Source organism: Podarcis cretensis (genome assembly GCF_951804945.1).
Source record: "Podarcis cretensis genome assembly, chromosome: 2".
Taxonomy (NCBI): domain Eukaryota; kingdom Metazoa; phylum Chordata; class Lepidosauria; order Squamata; family Lacertidae; genus Podarcis; species Podarcis cretensis.
Window position 1 is genome coordinate 12,768,072 of NC_137171.1, and position 17,659 is coordinate 12,785,730.

The 17,659-nt window shown below is 43.8% G+C and overlaps 1 protein-coding gene across 3 annotated transcripts in view; it reads right to left on the reverse strand.

Annotated features, from left to right (window-relative positions):
- The window catches only part of VDR (vitamin D receptor), an 84,800-nt gene that overhangs the window by 42,410 nt on the left and 24,731 nt on the right, over positions 1-17,659 (reverse strand). For all 3 annotated transcript variants that reach the window (XM_079966799.1, XM_079966800.1, XM_079966801.1), the window contains one exon: positions 4,249-4,320. In XM_079966799.1, the coding sequence (XP_079822925.1) occupies positions 4,249-4,320 (72 nt within the window). The remainder of the gene's footprint in view (positions 1-4,248; positions 4,321-17,659) is intronic.

Sequence of the window (17,659 nt, forward strand, 5' to 3'; positions counted from 1 at the left end):
CAAGGCAAGTAATTTGCGCCCCCTAACCCGGGGCAAGGCAAGTAATTTGCGCCCCTAACCCCTAACCTGCCGCCGCTGCCAGCTTCTTCTTGCTGCTGCCTGGGCTGGGGTATTTATGGTAAGGTAGCCACAGTGGCGGTGGCGGTGGCGGGTCCGTGTCAGGTGATCTGAGGCGAGTTGCCGCTGGCGCTGCCGCCCAAACGACGCCGCTTGCCCGGAGGAGGAGGGCAGAGAGGCGAGGAAAATGCAACATGTCCCAGCAGCTGCAGCAGCAGCGGCAGCGGGGCTCTGAGGAGGGGCTGCCTGGCGAGCCCTCCGCAGCCCTGACGCACGGGGACCGCGGCGAGCGCTGAGAGCCGCTGCCTGCCGGACGCCTTCAGCCCGGACGTGCGCACAGCTCGTCGGTTCCGCGAGACATGGGGCTCTGCTACAGCCTGCGCCCGAGGCTCTTCGGCGACTCCGGAAGCGGCGAGCGCGCCCCCCCCAGATGTTGCGCCTGGTGCGGCCAGCCCCCCCTGCACCCCCCACGCTACGCCACTGACTCAGCATGGTATGCATTCAGCAAAATGATAATCCCGACACTTATCAGATGACAGCGAAGAGAGGAGAGCTGGTGTCTAAAAGATCATCGACTTTAGGAGCAGAGATGATGACGTCTGAGGAAGACAGCTTCCATCAACCCCAGTGGTTTGTCCCTGATGGAGCTGATGGACTGGTCTGACAGGGTAGATAAACCTCCTTTGACATGTAAACTTACTACAGTAGAAGTAAAGAAGTTCCTTGATGAGACTATGCAAGTTCCACAGTGACCCTGCCATGCTCAGACTTTAGAGATGTATGTGAAACAAGTCACAGAGGCAGCAGGCAGGGTGTATACATATGAGAAATGTGAGGGCTACATCAGAGGTCAAGCAGCAAGTTGGCAGCTGATGTCTAAGCATGAATCAGGACTTGATGAAACTTGTAATTTAAATTTCCTATTTACTTTCTAATGTTGTTTTAGGTTTACAAGGTAATGTTGTATGCTTAGTCAGATATGTTTTATGCAGAGAAACTAATTTTTATAGCATTATCTGACATAGTCACTGTCAGCAGGCATAATTAAAATTCTTTGCTTTTGCGAGAGCAAAGAGGCTGTGCTTGTAGGCTTCCCACAGGCTATGGATGGTGGCTGTGAGAAAAGGATGTTGGACTAGATAGGCATTGGCCTGATCAAGCAGGCTCTTGTGGATGGCATGCTCAGCTGGTAAAATGTACCTATATGCAAGGATGGAATTCCAATGATGATGTGACCCTGGCAGAATTGTTTGATCAGACACAGATCTGTGCCAATCACACATCAAATGTATGGAGGATTCCTAATGTTAAGAGCCAGTGAGAAGAGCTAAACTCTCACTTTGTGCTTTTCAGTTCAGGTACTATGGAGAAAAACACCTGGGTGACAGACTCTGAGTGTGAGGAGATAAGCCCTGAGGTTTCAGTGAATTTCTTTTGGTCTAAAAATGGTTTTCCACCTCCCACTTTGTACATGGTTAGGGCAGACCCAGTTTTAAACAAATGGGTTTGCTACCATCACATGTAGTTTGAGTAAGAAGAATCTAGTTGCCTTTACCCCATAACATGCATTTCAGGGGCTTCACATTCTTACTTTTAAACCTATTATTCTTCCTCTATTACATTCAGTTTTCTGCTGATTGGGTCTGGCTAAGAGTAATTGAAAACTGTTTTTAAAAGAAGAAGAAATGGATGAACTTACTGAATCAACAGTTCCCTTTTCCACTTTAAATGGAAATTCAGATTTATTCTTGACTACAGACCTAACCTGACTCCTTTGCAAGTAAGGCAAACATTGACAGTCTGCCCAAATAGGAAGTGCACTTATTAGTTACTATGTTAACTGCATGTCTAAGTTTGTACTAATCAATGATGGGCTGTTGACCTTTGAATGTCACTATTTCCATTTAAAACTTAGACTTAATATCTGAAACAGCACGTTAACATTCAATAAAGTTATCTTTCCACTTTCATAAATTTAACAATGCTCAGATAGCAGGAAGGAGTGTTGCTTAGTTACTGTGCTGGTGGCTAAGAGGGGGACTTTCTAAAACATGATATTTATCACTTGTTTGCTTTCACTACTGACAGAGAAACAATTATATTTTGCAACCAAAATGGGATTGTCAGATAGTGCTTTGTTAGCTGGGTAGAAACAAAATAGACTGCTACAGTCATTTTACTTAATAAATAGAACATGAGATATTAAAGCCTTAAAGGGGCACAGCTCTTTGAGATGGCTATATTTTTTTTCATTCAGATAACTGAAACTAGCCCAACAAAGGATATAAAGATAAGATAAAGGGACCCTTGACCATTAGGTCCAGTCGTGACCGACTCTGGGGTTGCGGTGCTCATCTCGCTTTATTGGCCGAGGGAGCCGGTGTACAACTTCCGGGTCATGTGGCCAGCATGACGTAGCCACTTCTGGCGAACCAGAGCAGCGCATGGGAACACCATTTACCTTCCTGCTGGAGTGGTACCTATTTATCTACTTGCACTTTGACGTGCTTTCGAACTGCTAGGTTGGCAGAAGCAGGGACTGAGCAACGGGAGCTCAACCCGTCGTGCGGATTCAAACCGCCGACCTTCTGATCGGCAAGTCCTAGGCTCTGTGGTTTAACCCACAGTGCCACCCACATCCCAACAAAGGCTATAAAACAGCTCAAATATCACCTCAGAATGTTAAATGGCTTTTCTGATGTATTGGGATAGAGTCCTTGTGGAAGCCATGCCAGTCATATAACCCAGGATGGCAGATTAATATTCCAAATTGTTATTAGCCTTTGCTAATATCTCATATTTTTGTTTTATCTCCTCAGGGTTGATTAAGGGTTGATTAAATATTGGCAGCAAATACAAAAGGAGCCAACAAAATCTACAAAAGGAGCATATCCATTTGGTGAACTGGTAAATTGCTAGTGTAGAAATACATCTGGAAGATGAGTGGTGAATTCATGCTCTACTAGAAAGAGCAAAGCTGCTTACTAATATAGACAATTAATCATTTCAAATGGGCTTCAGTCCAATTTGTAAGTTTTTCAGCACACAATGTAAACTGATCAGCTGCAAATTTCCAGTTATTTAAATGATCAAATAGGTAACTTAATTTTGGAGTCTGAACAATAACTTTGAATACTCTACCCACTGATAGGTGTTCATGTGTGCCTGGTTGAGATGTGACTAAATACTTGCATAAGAAACCAACACTACACTATGTATTTAGATTTGTAGCCAAACCCATCCCAACAGCAGCCATGATATAATAAATCAGGACAAAATCCAATTCCCCCATCCCCAAACCTGTTGCCTCAGCTGCCCCCCAAACTAAGATAAACTTTAATTACTGCCCCCCATCCTCCACAGATATTCTGCAGAATAGCAAGGTAGGGAATGGGGAACCTCTTCAAGATTCACTAGTCTTCCTAACAAGGATACACATGTTAACAACGTTTATTTTTTATATAGCACGTCAAAGGGTATTCAAAGCATTCTGATTACAGTGCTGCAGTTAGGATTATAACAAAACAAATGTTAAGGCATGTCAATGCTGTTGTCTGCATTTTGCAGATGAAGGGCCAATGCCAAGAGAGAGAGAGAGAGAGAGAGAGAGAGAGAGAGAGAAAGGGATGCCAGCTCATAGCAGAAAGGTTACCACACCATTTAAAGTGCACTGCTTTCCCCAAAGAATCCTGGCATCTGTAGTTGACCGCTCACAGAGCTACAATTCCCAGCACCCTTAACAAACTACAGTTCCGATAATTCTTTGGAGGAAATCATGCGGGGCTTTAAATGTATGGTGTGGATGTGGCCTGAATTCGAAGCAGAGGCAAGACTGAAGACACGCTGATCCTTAGGTCAGTCTCTTTGCTAGAAAAGCATTAATGTAACTTGAAAGCTTGCACACTTCTACTTCAGCAAATAGCTAGTCCCATCTGAAATGGCACTACTTTTTAATCAGAGACAAACCCAACATAATCTGCGGAGAAACAAAACAAAATGCATGTAAGAAGTGGACAGTTCAGACAAGCCTCAAGGAGCACATTATTTTTTATTCTGTTTTCTTCATATATATTTTTTAAAGCCAAGATGACATAATTTTAATAACACACAATTCTCCCTTCACTGACCGTGGGAAAGAGACAAACTTATTAAAACTGAATAAATAGTTTGCAAAAAAGTGATATACTTTACCAATATCCAGGTCATTTTGTATACTCTGCTGGTATAATTCCCACGAGTTCTGAAACTGCGACATTGAGCCACCTGCAACCCAAAAATATTTAAGTTTGATTTAATATCCAAGGTCTGTCAAGGCAGTTTGGTAATCTCACACTCTGCTTTGAGTTTGGAAACTTACTCTAGCTTTTAACTCTCATCTATTGACGTAAGCAACATACATTAAAAAGTGAGGCGTGGCACTCTGCAAACAATCCACCACACCCGAATGGGATTCATTAAACAGAAGGTGTCATTTCAGTACAGCTTCTCAGGAACTTCTATCGGCATAGAGATAATGATAACCACATGGTACATTATTCCCAGCAGCATACCATATAATTTAGAAGAATTTTCAATAAGATACTGCATTTACACATGGGGGGGGGGTCTTTGCTATGGGGGCGAGGGAAGGAAGACTTTCCCATTTCAGATCACTGCTAAAGGTAAAGGTAAAGGTACCCCTGCCCGTACGGGCCAGTCTTGACAGACTCTGGGGTTGTGCGCCCATCTCACTTAAGAGGCCAGGGGCCAGCGCTGTCCGGAGACACTTCCGGGTCACGTGGCCAGCGTGACATCGCTGCTCTGGCGAGCCAGAGCCGCACACGGAAATGCCGTTTACCTTCCCGCTGGTAAGCGGTCCCTATTTATCTACTTGCACCCGGGGGTGCTTTCGAACTGCTAGGTTGGCAGGCTCTGGGACCGAGCAGCGGGAGTGCACCCCGCCGCAGGGATTCGAACCGCCGACCTTTCGATCGGCAAGTCCTAGGCGCTGAGGCTTTAACCCACAGCGCCACCTGCTACTTAACAGCTAAAAAGAAAACTGATGCCAATGAACTGAAGCATCTCTCAGATTCACTATTCATCTGATAAGTATTTTAAAATAGGATTTTTGTAATGATAAGGAAACAGTACAGCACGCCTCTGTAAAGGCTGGCATTTAAGGGGTTTTCCCGATTTTACCTTACATAACCACAGAATCATAAAATTGTAGAATTGGAAGGAACCCCAGTGGTCATCTAGTGCAATTTCCTGCAATGCAAGGACCACAACTAAAGAATCCCAACTGCTAATTAATCAAGATTTGTAGGCAATGTAGAAAATGTGTGGTATGTCACCCATGCTACTACTACCTTAGCCTGCTCTGAATTTGACTTAGGTTTCTCATAATATCCATGGCTGCAAGGTAGTATGCTAGCAGGTTTTGACAATGTTCAGGCAACATCCTGTAGCTGTTTGTATTTGTGTGTGTGCTGTACATATGTGGTGTGGATGCATGTGCTTGTGTGTATGCATATTGCGCATACACATACACACAAGACTCACCATCACCAAGTTCATCCCAAATATTTAAAACACTGGCATCTAGGAATCTGAAGACCTTTTCAGACCCATGTCTTTGCAAATTTTAGTTAAAATCTTTATTGCAACCCACTGATAAGACAAAGTAGTCTTCATTCTTCTACCTGCATCTTGATGATAATACTTTCCAAAAGCAGCACAAAATTCAAACAAGTATTATAACAAAGGAATTAATGCATTGTGCTCTTACTGAAATATCTTATGAACAAGCATTTTAGATAGTTTATAATCCTTGCATTAAAACTGGAGAAGCTCCACCCTAAGTAACATAGGAGCATCTTCCATGAAAATCTTTAAAGGAGTGATGGGAGTGGAATGATACGTACACTTGCAGCAAACAACTGGCAATGGGTTAGCTGCATGCCAAGACCACACACACACTGCTAATAGGTTTCTGTAACACTCAAGAAATCTACTAACATCCAAGAATCATCTTCTTTCTGCCTTCCATCTTAGCAGGAAGTCAAGATAGCAACTTTCCTGGCCCCGGAATTTTATTTATTATTATTATTATTATTATATATATATATATATATATATATATGTGTGTGTGTGTGTGTGTATATATATCATCAGTGGACTACAATTCCCATCATCCCTTGCCACTGGTCTTGCTAGTCAGGGATGATGGGAGTTGTAGTTCAAAAACAGCTGGAGGCCCAAGGTTGGGAAACACTGATCTCTCTCTCTCTCTCTCTCTCTCTCTCTCAGTAGTATACTTTATTTCGGTCATAGACCAGCATAAGATAAAACGTACGAATAAACTGAACGCTTAAGACTTAAAATAATAGGTAAGGAATAAAAACTAGTAATTAAAATATCATACATACTTAAAAAGATAGAAACAGGGACAAACAGTTAAAAGCGACTATAAGGGAAGGAGAGTGAAGGAGCACAGGCCTAGTTTGTGGCATAAACCATCCTTCAATGAATATCCATCATGGCAGTGCAGAATCTAGCAACTGAGTATGTAACATCTGGGTTTTTATCTTGAAGCAGCAGGGAGGTATAAAGTTGTTCTGTGTAACCTGGGAATTTATGTATAAGCAAGATGAACCTAGCTCATATACAGTCATACCTCGGGATAAACACGCTTCAGGATAAGTATTTTCGGGTTACGCTCCGTGGCAACCCGGAAGTAACGGAGCTCGTTACTTCCGGGTTTTGCTGCTCATGCATGCGCAGATGGTCAAAATGACGTCACGTGCATGCGCAGAAGCGACGAAACGCGACCCGCACACGCGCAGACACGCTGTCGCGTCTTACGTTCTGTTCAGGATGCGAACGGGGCTCCGGAATGGATCCTGTTCGCATCCCGAGGTACCACTATATCTGTATAGTATTGGCAGTGAAGAAAGACATGTTCTGTTGTTTCCAGCTGCCCAGAGCCACATGGGCATTAGGTGTCTTTTGAAAGCGACCTTCCTGGATGGCTAAAGGGATGGCCTGGCAGCAGTGAAAGCCCTTCACTGTTTTGTAATTTCAAGGTTGGTTATATATGGCATCCATAGCTGTCAACTTTCCCCCTTTTTTTAAGGGAAATTCCCTTATTCCGAATAGGATTCCTCGCAAGAAAAGGGAAAACTCGACAGCTATGATGGCATCTGGGAGATGAGGTGTCTTCTAGTTTCACTGATTAAAATTTCCAGGGACCTGGCTAGATCTGCTTGGAGTTTGGTATCTTCCACACACTGTTGGATGGTGTGTGTTTTTGCTTGTTCATACCCCATGTTACGTAGGATCTGTGGGGTGAAGCCTAGAGTTGTTGTAATGTTTATCATTGCACATTTCCAGTCGTTCGGAAACTGTCCTTAATAGTTAAGGGAGCAAGGCCATGCAGGAGGAGGGATAGTCTCAGCCAGTAATTAATATAATTTCTGTCTAGATTATGTTTAGATAAATACCATGGGCTAATTATAAGGATTGCAATCAGGATGGCATGATACTTCACTATGATACATATATTAATGCTAAAGACCAAAAGGCATATGGATTTTCCCAGCACACAATTATGACAACGTCACTAAGCCATGACTAATACAGCTTTTATATGGTTTCCCAAACAGACACCTACTATGGCTGCATAGGATTTAATTGTCCCCTTTCATTGTAGCATCAACAATTCATTTCCCTTTTGATGACTAAATAAATATGTATTTGACATAGCAATCCTGCAAAAATTATCAGCTAGTCAGGAAACAAATATTTTACTCGTTAGAAAGGCCTGGTTCTTTTGGTCCTTAATTGAAATCCTTTTTTCTTTTTCAAAACCATACACTGTGAAGTTATACACTGGAATCAACATTACGCATTTCACGGGAACATAGGAAACTGTTTTATACTGACTCAGATCAATGGTCCATCTAGCTCAATATGTGTGCACAGGCAAGTCCCCTTTGCTTTGTTTCTGGGCCTGATTTATAGCATTGGTTTTGACCCTTAAAACTCTACATGGTTAGGGACCATGTTATCTGAAGGACCACCTGAAGGAGCCTGCTCATGCCTTAGAATCAACTACCGAAGCCCTGCTTATATATATTAGGTTGATAGGTAACAAAAACAGGGTTCTTCGGGTGGTGGCTCCACACTCCAAGACATACATGTTGCCCATCCCTGGCAATTTTTAAGAAAAATACTTTTAAAATGTTTCTTGCTTTGGTCCGCTTTTTATTAATTGCTGTGATTCATTAAGGCCTGGCCTTTCTCTTTTAAAGGTAAAGGTACCCCTGCCCGTACGGGCCAGTCTTGACAGACTCTGGGGTTGTGCGCCCATCTCACTTAAGAGGCCAGGGGCCAGCGCTGTCCGGAGACACTTCCGGGTCACGTGGCCAGCGTGACATCGCTGCTCTGGCGAGCCAGAGCCGCACACGGAAACGCCGTTTACCTTCCCGCTGGTAAGCGGTCCCTATTTATCTACTTGCACCCGGAGGTGCTTTCGAACTGCTAGGTTGGCAGGCGCTGGGACCGAGCAGCGGGAGCGCACCCCGCCGCAGGGATTCGAACCGCCGACCTTTCGATTGGCAAGCCCTAGGCGCTGAGGCTTTAACCCACAGCGCCACCTGCGTACACCTCTTCAAAAAGGCATTAAGAAAGGAGTCTATCAGGCCTCCCAGGGGAGGAAGTGACACAATATGGACTCCACAATTTAAAATGTCTGTCCCACATTCCCATCAGATGATCCTCTGAAGTCAATGAGAAGTGAAACAAGGTCCCCGATGACACGCACAACACAGGCAGGTTCAAGTGGGAGAGGGTATTCCTTTCAATAACGTGGTTCCAAAGTATTCAGGACCTTCCTTCAGGTTATTAGCTTTTCTCAATTTTCAGTCTCAGTAAAAATAACAACAACAAGAAGAATAGACACAAACTTATATCACTTTCCCGCCACTTCTGAATTTTTCCTGTACTGTGAAGCTTATTAACCTTTTAAACACAGCTGTCGTGTGAAACGCTTATTAAACAGCTTTCAGTGTGACAACTGGGCTGCAATGAAAAAGCAAACTAGTGCAGTAAATGTGAACAATTACTAGTACAGCAAAGAATTACTACTACAGTAAGTGTGAGGCTCCTTTCCCATTGTTAGGCTATAATGAAAAGAGACTTACAAGAGGTAAGTCATGACTGGTTATGGTGATTTTCACACCTCTTTTGCAATTAGAAGTCACTGATGTTTCTAAGTGTGAATTAATCTGGAGAGGTTCCTGAAATACCATGAGAGTTTGTTATTACTGTGAATAACTTGATATTAAACAACTGCAACAGGTGGACAGTCTCTTCTACAAAACATGATTTCCTTTTGGGCTTTTAGCAAGCTCCGTAATCGGCTGTACTTTTCACTCAGATGCAGTTTTTCAAAGACATTTTCCAGACACAGCTGTTTTATAGCAACACCACTTATGAACTATTTGTAAATTGCTTTCTGGACTCCGGACTCTCCATTAATACGTTCCTTCACCCATTCTTCCTTTCTTCCCTCCATTGAAAATCAACAGGTAAATTTGCCTATGCAGCTTGAGAGGTTCCCCACACAAATACCGATACTAATTTGTTGTTTGCATTTTTTTGGTAGAAGTACTAAGCACCCACTGTTAATAAAGTCACACTGAAGTATTTTTGGCAGTGTTTAGGAATACCAGAAACTGTCTTATACTGAGGCAGGCAACTGGTCCATCTAGCTTAGTAAGTCGCGGACGACTCTGGGGTTGCGGCGCTCATCTCGCTTTACTGGCTGAGGGAGCTGGCATACAGCTTCCGGGTCATGTGGCCAGCATGACTAAGCTGCTTCTGGCGAACCAGAGCAGCGCACGGAAATGCCGTTTACCTTCCCGCCAGAGTGGTACCTATTTATCTACTTGCACTTTGATGTGCTTTTGAACTGCTAGGTTGGCAGGAGCTGGGGCCGAGCAATGGGAGCTCACCCCGTCGCGGGGATTCAAACCACTGACCTTCTGATCGGCAAGTCCTAGGCTCTGTGGTTTAACCCACAGTGCCACCCGCGTCCCTACTAGCTTAGTGGTTGTTTTTTACAGACAGACAGACAGCGGCTCCAGGTTTTCATGCAGGGGACAATTCCTATCCCCTTGCTTGAGATGCTGAGGAAGGATTGAACCTGTGATCCTTTGCATGCAAGGCACATGGTGTGCCAATGCGCTATGGCCCTTCTTTTACTTCCATCTGTCCTCCATGGCTTGATAACAAGCTTCCACATTATGGGGTAAGGCAGCAGCCTTGTTGAAGAGAGGCAACTATCCTGCAGCCTCTCCTAACATATTATGAAGCTGCCTTCTTCTTCAGCAGAGAGGGAGAGGGAAGACAGCACTGTAGGAAGCTGTGGGGAAAACTGCAAAGCATAGCAGCTCTAAACACAGCCATGAAGAGTATTTACTCAATGGCACTTTAAAATTTGGAAACACAAAGATCTAAAAATATATTAAAAGTGGGTGGTGCTGGTGGTGGCAGTCAATGGGAGGAAGAAGGGAGCACTGATCCTCAGCTCATGTGCTCATGAGTCTCACGTAACCACATGCTGTTTACATAAGTGATCACAGATTTTTCCACAAGAAATAACACATTTTCTCCAACATTAATATATGCAGTTTGGGCTCTGGGATAAGTGAGTTATGCCTAGCTGCCCCTCCAGAAGTCGCTTTTCATGCTTTAAAAAGGAACAATGGGATAATGCACCAGCATTTAATGTCTACTTTCAGTATTTTGTTTGCACATTAGTGTCTAGAGCAGGTTCAACAAAACAAACAATAACCAATTGGACATAACAATTCAATGACAGATAATGTTCAGTGTTGGAAATTGCCCTGAGAGGAGGAAGTCCTTCTTTCCATTTTTCCTTTGTGTACCCCTCTCTGTGGTCAATTTGAAGGTATGTTTCATAATTCTAGTCAATAACTAAAATGAAGAATACCTAAAATTGCTGTTTCTTTTGCACACAAATTAATAAAATTTACTACAGAAGTGCAACAGATCACTGAAGCGCTTTATAATTTAGTTACCATATTTTTCGCTCTAAGACGCACCAGACCATAAGACACACCTAGTTCTTGGAGGAGGAAAACAAGAAAAAAAATATTCTGAATCCCAGAAGCCAGAACAGCAAGAGGGATCGCTGTGCAGCGAAAGCAGCAATCCCTCTTGCTGTTCTGGCTTCTGGGTTAGCTGCGCAGCCTGCATTCGCTCCATAAGACGCACACACATTTCCCCTTACTTTTTAGGAGGGAAAAAGTGAGTCTTATAGAGCAAAAAATACGGTATTTATTTTTGTACACAGGAATGTACCTTTTCTTTAAAAAAAGAAGAAGATAGAAATCTATTCCAGTTCTCTTTAGGTATAAACACACAAAAATATAACTTACGATACACTTAAAATGCTATGTTATTTTCTCTATTTTATTTTGAGAAGTGGCTAGGGATAGAATTGACCTCAGTTAGCTTAGGCATCTGGTCATTTCAGTTTCTCATTCACTTTAACAGGGTTAAATCAGACCCTGCTGGTTTAGTTAAGGCAGAGAGAGAGAGATTAAACACTACAAGACTACTGACCCCATAATTGTTCCAGAGTACATGGAATATGAAGTGGTTCAGGTTTGCTAAAAATGTTTTACGCCTATTTCAAAAAACTGTTGAGGACCACAGAGGCACTACTTGTTTGGGAGAGTTAAACAAATCAACAGAAGCAGTGTCACTATAGGTAGTTCTTTTACAGTCCTAATTTGAGAGCAAACTGTTTCAAGCTGTCCATTGTGGTCAAATTATAGGTTTATGAGAATCCCAAGAGTCCATTTGTGTGGCATTCAATTTAACATTACGAAAAAGTGGAACTGTTTATTCAGTCTTAACTGTGTCTTGTTGAGCAGGTTCCAGCTACAAGATCCTGAATATTACTTTTATACTAGCACCAGGGTTCACACTGGCTCCTATTATGCTGTAGTGCTTGGGATTACAGAAATTTTAGGGTGGAATGTGCATATGCAGGGGCAATGCAGGGCAATTTTTTGTTTTACTTGTAAGACTGAAAGGTTTGAAATATACACTATATTCCAGTTGGCTTTTTCTTTGCTTAATATCACACTGTTTTCATGTTGCAGCTATTACACTAGGGACATCTAAAGCAATTCCAACTAATACTAACTTCTCCAAGCTATCTAAGCTAATGCAACCCGGCCTTGTGGCACTGAATCCCAGGTACTGAAATATAAAAAATCCTAAAACTGGAGCATTTCCCCTTCTACAGAGAAGTGGTTTGTCTTCAAAGTGCTTTTAATTTAATCTGCTTCCAGTATTGTCTCTCACTTCCCGCCAAATGCCCGTTTCCAGAGGAAGCTTGCAAAGATCCTTGGGCAGTGGCTTTGAAAGCTCTGGGCTTGGCACTTGGAAAGCACCAAGCTCAACAAAACAAATCAAATGAAAATTTAAACAAATAAATAAAGGAAAGCACCAAGCACAGGGTTTCGCTAGCAGCAAGAATCAGCTGACGGCTGGGCATTTGAAAAGTGCTGTGCAAGGTGCTTTGCAGGCACTGCTTACCTGCAGAGACCCATTGAACCAAGCCCCACCTTTCCATGCCCCGCACAGGAAGAATGCATGAGGTTTAGACTTGTGCTCTTGCCATTTCACTTAGTAGAATGAATGGGATAATTACAATATACAGTGGTACCTGTGGATGCAAACGGGATCCGTTCCGGAGCCCCGTTCACATTCTGAAGCGAACGTAACCTGCGTCCGCATGGGTGCGGGTCGCAATTCACCGCTTCTGCGCATGACGTCATTTTGAGCATCTGCACATGCGCGAGCGGCAAAACCCGGAAGTAAAGCTCTCCGTTACTTCTGGGTCACCGCGGAGCGCAACCCGAAAATGCTTAACCTGAAGCTACTTCAACCCGAGGTATGACTGTAACTTCAAAACTATACTGCACTTTTAAGTGTTCCCATCACCTCACATTAATATCTCAGTATGTCTTACATCAGCTCTGCACGATAGGCCAGAGTTATTCAGCCAAGGTTACAAGTGGACAGCTTGTTGGTGGCTCTTTCAGAACCGCAGCATGCATATTCCTTCGTTTAAGGGACGTTGCATCATTCACTGGATTCTTCCATCATTGCCATCAACCAACCCCAGCTGCAGTTGTGACCTCTTGCTTACTAGCTAGCTAAAACTGCAAATCATTGTGGAATGCTGAGTTTCAACTGCACAACCAATAAATCCAAAACTTACATTACAGGGTGCTATTTAACAGGGACTCTGCCAGGATCATGCAACTCAATCCTCTTAAAGGGACTGGTGGACTCTGCCACCGTGGTGTTTACTTCAGCACTCCTGAAAGCCTTTGATGCTGGAATGATTATAGAAGATATGACCTGCATCGTGCCAAAGGTCAAGCAGATAACTAGTGCCTTCTGGTAAACTCTGAGTAATTACCTATCTGCCCAAGGCAAAAATCCCAGAAGTCATGTTCACTATATACCTGTATTAGGTATGCTTGAGGATTCTGATGCGCCAAAATTCTGAAGAGCGCACACCTAATCCACCACTTCCAGAATCAGTATGCAACACCCCATGTTGGTGTGGTTTCTGGTTGAGATGGTTATGTCTGTCTACTTTGTCTGTGTTCTATCACTGTGATCAGAGGTGGTTTAAGGCAATTATGTGCCTGGGTCAGGGACAGGGGGATGAGGGGAATCAGGCTATAATCCCTTTGATAGCAGGCTGGCGGAGGTACGGAGGTGGGTAAAGGTATGGTGGGCTTGTAACACCAGTCCTTGCTCCTTTTGTTTCAGCCACTTAATCTCAGAATCTGGGGATGTTGGTTAGCCGACATTTGGTGCTGCTGCTAAATGCCAGGTTTAACCAGAATACAACATATATTATCCACAAGCTGATAACAGATGAGGGGGCTGATGGGCTAGGTTGCCCTATGCTAACCAAGGCCACCTGTGTAGCACCAGTCCAGGTAAGAAGGCCCAGGGCAGGGAGGGTCACTATCATCCATTAAAAAAATTAATCTCCCTCACCAGAAGATCAATCCACACTCTTTCTGGGTTTATTTGTCGTGTTGGGACAGAGAGACAGAACGGGGATGTTTAAAGTGTACCATTCACCCATCTGAATTACAACTTCCTTAACTGTGCTGGTGGATGTAGCCTCAGATGTAGTGCTAGAGAAATATTGGGGGACTTCAACATTTATGCTGTGGCTGTCTCAGGACCTCAGAGCCTCTATGAATATCTCAGTACATCACTAGTCCAACATGTATTGCTGGACATACCTTTGACCTGGTATTTGCCACTGCTCACCATACATCTGTTGTCATGAACAGACATTAATTAACTTTTTTTTAGAAGATGCAGAGTGCCAATACACACCTTCCTTTTCTGATCACTGTTTTTTTATTTATTGTGGGGGGAAACCCAACATTTAAATGTATGCATCATTCCACTGCATGTTTTTATACCAAACAGTGATGTGTGAATCAGCTCAAAGGAAGTCAGAATCTGTACTTCTGCTTCCTAACTGAAAACAGCTGTGTTGCACAAGGGAAAACAACACTAACCAAAGATTACTGGCCACAGCTTCCACTTTTCATCATCAATATCTCAGGTGAAAAATGTGCATTCTCCTGGATTTTGTCTTGTAGTTATGGTTTTGTACAAACTTTCAATAAAAGAGAGCACAAAAGCCTTGCTTATGCAGAGGGGAGGGAAGCCTTCCACATAAGCATCTTTGTGCAGGGTAGTAAACAAGAGTAGAAGACTTTGATAAACAATATCTACATAGGATGTTTCCAGATGCCGGCTTAATATTGTTAATGGAATAGTTTCTGAAATTTCTGCTAACATCCGTTGGGGGAAAAAATCAACTCCACATTTTACTTTGTTGGTTTGTAACATTACTAAAGAGTTTCTACTTACAGAATGTAGTGAAGCTGGCCTAGAGACACTGCATAGTAGTAAGGTAAGGTAAAGGTAAAGGTACCCCTGCCCGTACGGGCCAGTCTTGACAGACTCTGGGGTTGTGTGCCCATCTCACTTAAGAGGCCAGGGGCCAGCGCTGTCCGGAGACAATTCCGGGTCACGTGGCCAGCGTGACATCGCTGCTCTGGCCAGAGCCAGAGCCAGAGCCGCACACGGAAACGCCGTTTACCTTCCCGCTGGTAAGCGGTCCCTATTTATCTACTTGCACCCGGAGGTGCTTTCGAACTGCTAGGTTGGCAGGCGCTGGGACCGAGCAGCGGGAGCGCACCCCGCCGCAGGGATTCGAACCGCCGACCTTTCGATCGGCAAGCCCTAGGCGCTGAGGTTTTAACCCACAGCGCCACCTGCGTCCCATCTGCATAGTAGTAACTGTATATTAAATGAAGAATTTAGTAAAGCCGCCAAGTACAGAAAGCAGCCTAGCTACTGGGAATACTATGTCCTGCTAAAAACACAGGCATGTAGTACTGCCTTCCATTCTGTCTTTAGTTCCAAGGTATACATGGTGCAAAGTAACAGTCTATTTTTAGTTTGTGAGCCTAGATAATGATACAGATATGTACACACTGATAGGCAAGTGTTACTAATTCAAGAAATGTGTTTAGGAAGTTTGCTGGTTGTTACATTTCTGATTCAGTTAGTAGTAGGTGATCACAGTGCACATATAAAGCAGAAAAAATAAAATGCTCATAAACAAACACCTCCTTCCATTGAGAAAGGCTACCATGATTGCATCAGTTCACACAATGAGAAAGGAAGGAGGATGGCTGAGACCACAGGTACCCACACAAACTTACTGTAATGATCACTTGCCTAGTCAACTGGCACCCTGGGAAGCATCTTAGGAGTTAACACTTCCCCTGTGATTTACCATGCAAGTTTGAGATTTGGCAATAGAAAGCCAGCTTTCAATTTATCAAAGAGGAAAAGGGGACAGTTCCAGGCCCTGTGGCTGCAAAGAAAAGTATGAAAGCACACAAAAAATGGTGAAACTCAGAAACCAGGCACACAAGTTCCTCATTCAGGTCATCTACTCCTAATCTCTATGTCACCCCCCTCCCCTCATTACCATGCTTCACCTCAGCCCTCCTGCATGCTCTGTGCTGGTCTCTTTCCTTACCTTACCAGTGTTGTGTCTGCTCTGGGCCTGTGCTATGTACATTTAAGATTGCATCCATTTATTTAAAAATAAAACAGGCCTGACAACATTGCACCCAAGTGTAGGCTGCTTTATCTAAGTATTTTATTCCTAATGGTTTTTATCCAATAGCCAGCTAACATAAGCACTTAACCCAGTACACAGCTACGCAGAAGTTGTGATAAAGGTAAAGGTAAAGGTACCCCTGCCCGTACGGGCCAGTCTTGACAGACTCTGGGGTTGTGCGCCCATCTCACTTAAGAGGCCAGGGGCCAGCGCTGTCCGGAGACGCTTCCGGGTCAAGTGGCCAGCGTGACATCGCTGCTCTGGCCAGAGCCAGAGCCAGAGCCAGAGCCAGAGCCAGAGCCGCACACGGAAACGCCGTTTACCTTCCCGCTGGTAAGCGGTCCCTATTTATCTACTTGCACCCGGAGGTGCTTTCGAACTGCTAGGTTGGCAGGCGCTGGGACCGAGCAGCGGGAGCGCACCCCGCCGCAGGGATTCGAACCGCCGACCTTTCGATCGGCAAGCCCTAGGCGCTGAGGCTTTAACCCACAGCGCCACCTGCGTCCCTTTAGAAGTTGTCCCTTTAGAAGTTGTGATAGAATACCCTGAAAGGATGCATGTTCCAAGAAAGCCACCAGCACACGTCAGGAACTGGACAACTTCTGTCGTACAATAAAGTACATAGTTCTTTACACTGAGGTCCATCCCTCCACACGCTCTTAATGCATTGGAAGTGGTGTGTGTGTGTGTGTGTGTGTGTGAGAGAGAGAGAGAGAGAGAGAGAGAGAACACGAAAACGAACTGGTTTCCTTTAGCAGAGTTCTGCTACTGCCCCTTCTCCCTCAAAATCTAATGGCAAATATATTTTCTTCCAAAGAGCTGAGGTTCTTTTGTTTGTTTTTAAGGAGGAAGATATTTAAATTTGCACATCTATTTTCAGAATAAAACCTGTTTATCACTAATGTGTGTTTTCCATGTCATTATGTTGACATTAAACAAGACCGGCTCTAGCCATTAAAGTAAGTCACCCATGTAAATGTTTTACAAGCCCAATACAAATGCGGTAATAAGGAGTTCCAATTACTGTTGCATAGAAATAGCAAGAAAGAGATTTGGTTTCCACTTCTTATCTAGAACCATTATTTCTAGAAACTGCTTCCTGCCTCTGCCCACAAAAGCACAGCTTTTCGCTTAGTCAACATGATTTCCATATTGATACCACGATACTGTTAACTGTACCGCCATGGCACTGCATCATGGCAAGTAGCACCACCATATTGGATTCCAGCTTAATACAGATCAAAGCAAACAGAGGACACAATTAAAGCCGGCACTTACAATCACATCTTCTCCACTCCTTAATAAATCCAAGATGGGCAGAGACCCACAAATACCAGC